Source organism: Eriocheir sinensis, chromosome 11, assembly GCF_024679095.1.
Source record: "Eriocheir sinensis breed Jianghai 21 chromosome 11, ASM2467909v1, whole genome shotgun sequence".
NCBI lineage: Eukaryota > Metazoa > Arthropoda > Malacostraca > Decapoda > Varunidae > Eriocheir > Eriocheir sinensis.
In genome coordinates this window covers 15,033,690-15,042,670 of record NC_066519.1, presented here as the reverse complement: position 1 = coordinate 15,042,670, position 8,981 = coordinate 15,033,690, and the positions used below count along the sequence as shown (strand labels likewise).

The 8,981-nt window shown below is 42.2% G+C and overlaps 1 protein-coding gene across 1 annotated transcript in view; it reads left to right on the top strand.

Annotated features, from left to right (window-relative positions):
• The first annotated feature begins 218 nt into the window (after positions 1-218).
• Positions 219-8,981, top strand: part of LOC126996932 (basement membrane-specific heparan sulfate proteoglycan core protein-like) — a 68,115-nt gene continuing 59,352 nt past the window's right edge. Inside the window, exon 1 of the mRNA XM_050857876.1 lies at positions 219-903. Coding sequence (XP_050713833.1) covers positions 858-903 — 46 coding nt within the window. The 5' untranslated portion in view covers positions 219-857. The remainder of the gene's footprint in view (positions 904-8,981) is intronic.

Below are 8,981 nucleotides of genomic sequence, written 5' to 3'. Positions count from 1 at the left end.
CATATTGTGTTTAACGACCTTAGACCCAATCGCAGCCACACAGATAACGACATTCATCTTTAGTTATCGTCAAAATCGTTAATTATTGATGTTATTTGCAATATAAACATTAAGGGTCAGGTCAAGAAAGGAAGAGGTCAGAAAGAGGAAGGTGCAATGTTTTGAGTACGGGCATCTGGTAACGCTGGTGGTGGGCAGCGTAGGTGAGGTAAGCAGGGGCAGCGGAGAGCAGTAGTGCCGGTGGTGTCGCCCGATGCGCACGTGTGGTGACTGCCTCTCTATCCCCCCACATCGCCGCTGCTCCGCTCTCTCACCGCGCGGCCCTCGACCCAAACTCACCTCAGTGCCGCCGCCTTAGAGTAGAGGTGTTAGTGTCGCATCTCATACCTATTATCACCCTAGTTTCCTACGGGTCACGGGTCTTGGTGCATTTATGTTGATTTTATCCTACTGTATATCAGGATTCTAAAACTTGATTGAACTTGTGGGGAGCGTCGCGAGTTCCCGGCATGCAGTGAAGTGTTTGCCGTGGTGAAACCGACGAAACATTGATCTCAGGGTGCGGTGTAAGGGAATAGGCTGGTTAATAGTGACGTTCCTGCCATTACCAACAGCTCACGGCTTGCCCTGACGATGAAACATGGGCGCCCCGTGTTAATTGCCGCCATAAACAAGATTGAGCATCACCATCTGTGAGCCGCGGCTTCAACCTGACGAACGTACTATGCAGATTTTATTACCATGAGTGACGGCAACACATAGACAATCTCGCTCCCTCCACTCTCGTCTCTGGGGCCCACTTCGTTGAGAGATATCAAGGACGGGGAGCTGCCCAATCACACCCCTCGGCCCTCGCCATGTGTGGGCTCCTCCTGGCCCTGCTATTGGTCCTCGCCACGCCAGGTAGGTACAGGTGCACACTCACACCTGACCCACTTTACCTGTACTTGTATTTTTGTGTTGTAATTTGCTTAAGTCTAACTGTTACTCTTTTTATGCTCCGGATGTTGATCGTTGTAAAAGGTGTGATGGCTCCTGTGTGTGTGTGTGTGTGTGTGTGTGTGTGTGTGTGTGTGCTTCTGTTCTTGGAAAATATTATGCAGGTAATACACTGTAATTTGATGAGTTTTATCAGCGCCGGTATTTATGCTTCCTAAATATTGGAAACAATTTGCATTCTGAGTAGCCTGGAAATATTGAAGATATAAGCCCTCCGTACACACACACACACACACACACACACACACACACACACACACACACACACACACACAGGTACTATAAAAAATAAACACTGAGGGATTAAATTCGGGGATGGAAAAATATTATTAGATTTTCGTTTCTTTTTTTTATTTTGTTCTTAGTTTCACACGTACATTTTTTAATAGTTTTTGGTGCAGGAATTTTTTTTTCTTCGTTATTTCTTTATCCGATCAGTCACTAATTGTGTGTGTGTGTGTGTGTGTGTGTGTCGCTCGGTCTGTTTGACTCACTATTTGCCTGCCTGTCTCTCTGTGTCTTTCTGTCTGTTTTTCTGTCTGTCTGTCTGTCTCATTCTGTCTCTGTATCTATCTATCTGTCTATCCCTCACTCTCTCCACACCGGCACCATCAACAGCACTCACCTGCTCATTAGTCAAGCTGCAACACTTTTCAAGACTAGGCAATGGTTTCTGTGCTGCATCCCACCAACCCCCAATTTATCATCAAAGGAACCCGTCGCGTGCTGTCCATATTTCCCCTTATGCTTTCCTTTACTCTGGCTGCACAATATCTATCCTTGCATTCAAATTCGTGATATTTACACTGATCGCTATTTGGACTTCGATATTCATGCCAATGTGCTAGATGAGTAAATAATTTGGAGTAAAACGTGTATTAACGGAACAAAACAAAAATAACCTCCGAGCCATTACCGTGCAGTCCCTCGCTTTAGCATAATTAGCTGCTGCATTAGAATGTGAACACAACAAACGGAACCTTAATGACCAACCTCCAAAAAGTGCAACATTTTACGGCCATTGTAGGGGTGGGCGGAGCGGCACAAACGATCTCGTCTCCCTCTTATAAAGGACATAACGTGGCTGGAAATGAGGGAGAAATAATATCTCAGCATTTGTAGCGCTGCATTCAAGCTTGTACATGGTTTCTACCTTGAGCGACTTCTTTCTCCCACGACAGGTAAAACAGGTAAATGAAACTGTCAAAAGTGTATCCAAGAAAACAACGTCTGGGCCTAACTGATGTTCACACTTTGTCAGGATTAAAATCTACTCTTAATAATGTCTTAATACCCACTGTCAGTCTAAATAAATGAATATGTAAGTCAGTTTAATCATATCTAATATATTTTATTTCTCTTGTGTGTGTGTGTGTGTGTGTGTGTGTGTGTGTGTGTGTGTGTGTGTGTGTGTCAGGGATGGGGTATTAGTATTCGGTACTCGTATTCAAATACGTATTATATATAGTATTCGAATAAATATTGATAGAAATCAAAGTATTTTCATTCGTATTCGAATACAAGGGGAAAGTATTCGTATTCTGCGAATAATCTGACGAATACTTCAAAATTTATTATCAGAAGCTGGGCGGACGTGTAATCGTCGTGTATAGTACAGTCCGCAGACTGTGACAGTGACAGCGCGGCTGGAGTCTGACTCAGTTGCTTCTTTCCAGTGTGGACGCTGAATGTGTGTTCATGAGCTCATTTTACTGTTGCATAACTTCAGAACAGTTCTACACCCAGTTACGTCGAGAAGGTATTTTTCAATAAAAGTATTCATGAATGTATTCGTGAATACTTTTAAGAAGTATTGGAATTCGTATTCGTATTCGTTGGTATTTGAAATATTCGTATTCGTATTCGGATACACAATTCTTGTATTCACTCCATCCCTGGTGTGTGTGTGTGTGTGTGTGTGTGTGTGTGTGTGTGTGTGTGTGTGTGTGTGTGTGTTCCTGGGTAATCTCTGCACTATTTTGATCTATGTATTGGGGAAAAAAAGAATGCACACATATGTTGATGGACATTCAGAAAAGACAATATGGGGCGCCGTGCTCCTGTAAATCACTCAACCAGACCCTTCCCTCCTCCCCCCCCCGTCTGTGTGTGTGTGTGTGTGTGTGTGTGTGTTTTAGATATCTGTGATGTGTGTTTTCAAAGTTTTTTGGTGGGTTTTTTTCATTTCTGTGCATGAATTCCCTTGATTTTGGCCTCACTGTGTAGTTTTATATTTTTTGTGTGTTTACTTTGTTTGATTCTTCAATTGATCTTATTTCATTTTGTTTATTTTTTTTTTTCTATTTCCTGTACCTTTTTACATATTTTTTTCTGATTTTGATTATATGTTTATTTCCGTTGCGTTATCAATGATATATATATATATATATATATATATATATATATATATATATATATATATATATATATAAATATATATATATATATATTTGTCTTTGTGAATTAATCTATGTACATCATTTTACATCACGTTTATTACATACTTTGTTTTTCTAAAATGTGGATTGCATGCCCGCAGCAGTGTGTTGTACAAGCGCAATATATTCCATCGCTCTTCACAAATATTCCCCATTAAAAGGCTGTGCGTGTAAAGTATTTTCCCTCCCTGTGATTAGTGAAGGAACTAAATTGTTGTGATGTGCTCTAACTTACTAATTGTAGCGCTTCATCATATATATGATTTATCATCGTACGTTTTTTCGTTTTGATATACAACCTTCCTTCAGGCATCATTTAGAAACTTATTATGTTGCCTTCCTTTTTCACTCTCCTTGTGAACTTTTCATCTTCAGTAACTCTTTTTCTTATTCATCTCTTCAATATATTTCTCCCTCTGGCAGCAAAATATATGAGGCTAGTTATTTCTTATTCCGTATTATTAAACATTAATATAAATATTTGAAAAGTCTTTTAAATGTTCGCCAAGGGGTTTCACATATTTTTCCTCCAGTAACAAAAGCATCATTGTAAAGACTCGCAACAAACTACTGCAGTAAAAGACTAAAATTACACAGGAAAGAGGGCGGAGAAGGAGGAAATGAAGGAAGGGAAACATGAAAAAATGAACTGGAAACGATAACGAATCAGATGAATAAGTAGAGTGTGCAAGAAAATAATGGAGTAAAAGAGAAATAAGTAAAGTCATATAAACGTGACTGTAAATATAACGAAATATACGGCAAAACTAATATCATAAAATTCCCTGGAGCCGGCTGCTCGTTAGGGGGATTTTCTTTGTTTGTGTTGTGTGAAGAAAGAACCGTCCAATGGTTCCGCCTGTAACGCCAATGTCTTATTAGCAGGAGGGGCGACGCGGGAAATACTGAATGCAATCATGTGTGTAGCAAACGGCTTGGTGTTGGCCGTAAATCTGTGTGTTCCCTGAATGGTGTGTGCGTGTTTGCGACGTACACACACACACACACACACACACACACACACACAGAACCAGTGACAGGAATCGGATAAAAATAAATAAATAAGTAAATAAATGCAATAAAGAAAACGTGGATATAAAAATAAGAATAAAAATAAAGAGAACGAAAAACTCTTATTTCTTTCCATCCCCGAATTTGATCCCTAAATGTATGATTTTTTTAGTACCCGTGTGTGTGTGTGTGTGTGTGTATGTGTGTGTGTGTGTGTGTGTGTGTGTGTGTGTGTGTGTGTGTGTGTGTGTGTGTGTGTGTGTGTGTGTGTGTGTGTGTGTGTGTGTGTGTGCTCGCTTTTCTAATGGAGGGGCCGACTCTGCCAACAAAGAAACCCTCTATGTGTGTGCTCGAGGTCTGGGATACAGGAGACCATCAGGAAAAGGCGGTGTTATAAATTCTGCATAAAGCACCGCGACAGTTTTAGCTTTTCTTTCCCCTTCGAACTTCCGGAACAAATGTACAGGAAGTGAAGGCCCGGCCGGTGCGCGCGCGTGTGTGTGTGTGTGTGTGTGTGTGTGTGTGTGTGTGTGTGTGTGTGTCTCGTGCAGTTGTGAAGGGCGGCGCCGCTGAGCTCACACGGGGAAGGCTGAAACTGTGAGGATCCGTTGTTGACAGCAGTTTGACATGTTGGAAAGTTCGTCCGCATGCCATGAGATGATAATGAAAACTAGTTAATATATTGGGTATAATGTTCAGTTTCTCTCTCTCTCTCTCTCTCTCTCTCTCTCTCTCTCTCTCTCTCTCTCTCTCTCTCTCTCTCTCTCTCTCTCTCTCTCTCTCTCTCTCTCTCTCTCTCTCTCTCTCTCTCTCTCTCTCTCTCTCTCTCTCTCTCTCTCTCTCTCTCTCTCTCTCAATATGTGTGTGTGTGTGTGTGTGTGTGTGTGTGTGTGTGTGTGTGTGTGTGTGTGTGTGTGTGTGGAGGCTCGCCCTTGTCAGCCGTTTCTACCTATCGCATACCGAGGCAAACGGGGGCGGGGGAAGAGGCGAGGGAAGGAAGGGGAGAAAGGGACGGGAACAAGGGAAGGCCTCGCAGAATATTCAATAGCCTTTACCTACGCTCCAATGGCCGGCCCAACAAATAGTGCACACCTCACCCTTGAAAATATCTCCCTTTGCTTTATGGGAGCTGTAAAGGGAGGATCTAAAGGCTACACGTGGGAGGCTGCATCGTTTTGTCTCTCTCCCTTTGTGGTCTGAGTTCTGTTCGTCTCCTTCAAGCGTGAGTCTTCTTCGTTGTCTTTTTCTTCATTCACGTCTCCTTTTTCTTTTTCTTCCTCTTCTTCTTCATCTTCATTTTCTTCCTCTTACTATTAGTCTTATAGATCTCTAACTCTTTATATCGCTCCTAAGGTCGTTACTCCTTGATCTTCCATCCTTTGTAGCCCTTAGTTTTCTTCTCTCTTGGTCACTCAACTAACTACCCTCTCCCGGCATGGTTTAATCAGGCGTGTCTTTTTCCAGTTACGTAATCTCATTGGGGCGATGTTTACGGCTAATATATGCATAGCGGTCAATATGTGGTGGCTCCGGTTTTTTGTATATGGAAAGTTTGCTAAATTTAGTCTGGGTATTGAATGGATTTTTTTGTGGGGAGGGGCGGGGATGTCCAATATTTTTTTCTGATATTGGAAACGGGTTTTTTTTTTTCGTACACGCCGCAAGAGTTCACAATAGGAGGGAGTGGTTATACGTTGGTTTATTGAGTGCGAAGTGGAGTTCATGGAAAGTTTATAACAATAGTAACAATAACAAAAGTAACAACAACAGCAACAACTACCACCACTACTACCAACCACCACCACCACCACCACCACCACCACTACTACTACTACTTTTACTTTCACTTCTGTTACTTCTATAACTACTTCGATTAATACTATAGGAAGACATTAAAACTTTAGGAAGGAAAGCCACACACACACACACACACACACACACACACACACACACACACACACACACACACGCTTCCTGCGGCATGTAAGCTTACCGTCAATCCTCCTGGAGACTCTAATGCCGCTTCGTGTTTTAAGATCCCCTGACGTGCCCTTGACAACCCCCCCACCCACACCCCCGGCACGTCAAGAGGCCATAATAGTATTGCATTACAGGAGGTTTGAGGCGATGTCTTGCACTAGTGAGGGACGGGACGCCGCGAGGGATCGACCGGCTTCACGTAATGGATGGTTTTGACACCTTCTTCGCTCGCTAGCCGAGAGTGAGAGACTTCCCTCTTTCTCTTGGAACATGTCTTTTCGTCGCTCTTTTATTAGACGAGAGGGAAGCCTTCGTGCTTGCCTTGAAGAGATATTTTTTGATACGCTATTCTTTTCTTTGTTAGAGCGAAACCCTCGTTCGTTCTCCTCACACATGGCAGCTTATATTTAGTCAGTTGCATCGGTAAAGAGGAATTTTCATCCAGTATTCCTCAGACAAGTATCTTTACCTTCGACAAAGACGTGCTTTCAGTACTGCTTGGTGAAAACGTATATCATCGGCTGAGAAAAGAATCTATTGCATTTTGGGAAACGTCCGATAAAAACTGACTGGATCGCAGCGGATGAATGATAAAAAGCGAATGAATCAATGACTTTGGGCGGCCAGATGGAAAACCCTGTCTGGCCTCCAAGAGCAGACCGGGCGTGCGTCCAGGGCTGCCAGAAATGCTTGGGAGGTGGCGCTGTCCAGACCATGAGTACGCCTCCAGGGGGTACTCAGGGGTGTTGGAAGGTGGTAGGACTCTCACCAAGTTTTTTTTAGGTAAGCAGAACTGGTACTGTGGAAGTATAGTGCTTGGAGGAGGTTTGGGGTATTGAACTCCCTTGTTTATTATCGTTTATTTTGTTCTTTTACTTTTTTTCTTCAGATACTCTTTCTATGTGCCTGTACTCTTTTATTCAAGCATGTTGTTATTGTATTTCATTCTTATTTTCTTCAAGCATTCGAAATCCAAGCATGTTGTTATTGTATTTCATTCTTATTTTCTTCAAGCATTCGAAATCCAAGCATGTTGTTACGAAATCCAAGCATGTTGTTATTGTATTTCATTCTTATTTTTGTTGTTATTGTATTTCATTCTTATTTTCTGTTGTTATTGTATTTCATTCTTATTTTCTCATGTTGTTATTGTATTTCATTCTTATTTTCCATGTTATTGTATTTCATTCTTATTTTCTTCAAGCATCCGAACTCCATTGTTTATTCTGCTTCTGTAATTATTTTCAATCTTCAAACACTTTTTCTGTATTTTTCTTCATTTCAGTTCAAACATATTTTTTACTTCATTGCATTATTTATTTCTTCAAACAAGCACTTAACATGAAGAGAAAATTACCAAACTCAAAAACCCTCCTCACCTTCATGTTCCTTCACAGATATATACCCAACCAGTCTGCCACAATTGACATACACATAACCTCCATCTCAATATCTTCCATTCCCTTCTACTCTCCACATTTCACAGCACCCACACACACTGCACCCCACACCTTCGTACTCCACACCCTTCCAACTTTTGAAGCAGCGAGACACTTCCTTCCACTTCCACATTCCACATTTTTTCTTCCTCACTCCCCATGCCTCGTTGACTTCACTCCCACCTCTTGTTCTTGCACCCCGCACTTCTTACATACTCCGCACACACTCAACACCGCCGCAACAGCCCAGTCTTTACGCCCTCCGACAAAGGCTCAGGATAAAAGGGCGCGTGAGGTAGGCAGTGATGTGAAAATTTACGAAGACTTACACAGTTCACGGCAGCCACTTACGTTTGGTAGAGCACACTGATGGGGTCATAATTCAGACACGAAACACCTGCCTCGCTGCCTCCACCTTGCACCATTTAGGCTCGCGGGGCACGCCACACCTGCCGAAGACATATACCTGAGACCTTACCTACACCACTCTCGCTGATTGGCCTTATTGTATACCATCGCTCCTTGATTTGTTTTTAGTATCGGCAGAATTACATCGTTTTTTTTTTATTTTCTTTATCCGTGTTTCAGTTAAAGTCGCGCGTTTTGTTCTTTTGTTTTTAGTTTGCGCTATTGAAGCGGTTTTCTCTTTTGTGGTTTTTTCCTTTCCCTCAAGAGGCATTTACAGTTTTAGCAAGAGTTACGACCTATTGGAAACATTGATCTAACACTCTCTTCGATGTTTCAAGTCGGTAACAACTGCCTCTAGTAACTTATCGCCGCTTAGTTTCCATTTCACTTGCGTAATTTAGTTTTAATGCAAATACTAATAAAACGTAGCCAATACTCTTCCTATTCATTACATACAAACGCCAATACATAACCCAAGATGCAGATAGAGAGGATGAAGAATAAGATAGAAATAGAGTAGAAACAGTAGCCTGGGGAATGATAAATATGGAGTGGGAGGAGAATACTGCAGACTAGAGAAAGATAAGTGACGGGAAGACAGACAGCGAACACTACCCACGAGTACAAGACGAGAGACTGATGTGCCGCGCCCGAAGACCCTCTCCTTCTTTCCTTCTTCGCTCGTGTTTCCCGGCCAGTCGTGGGT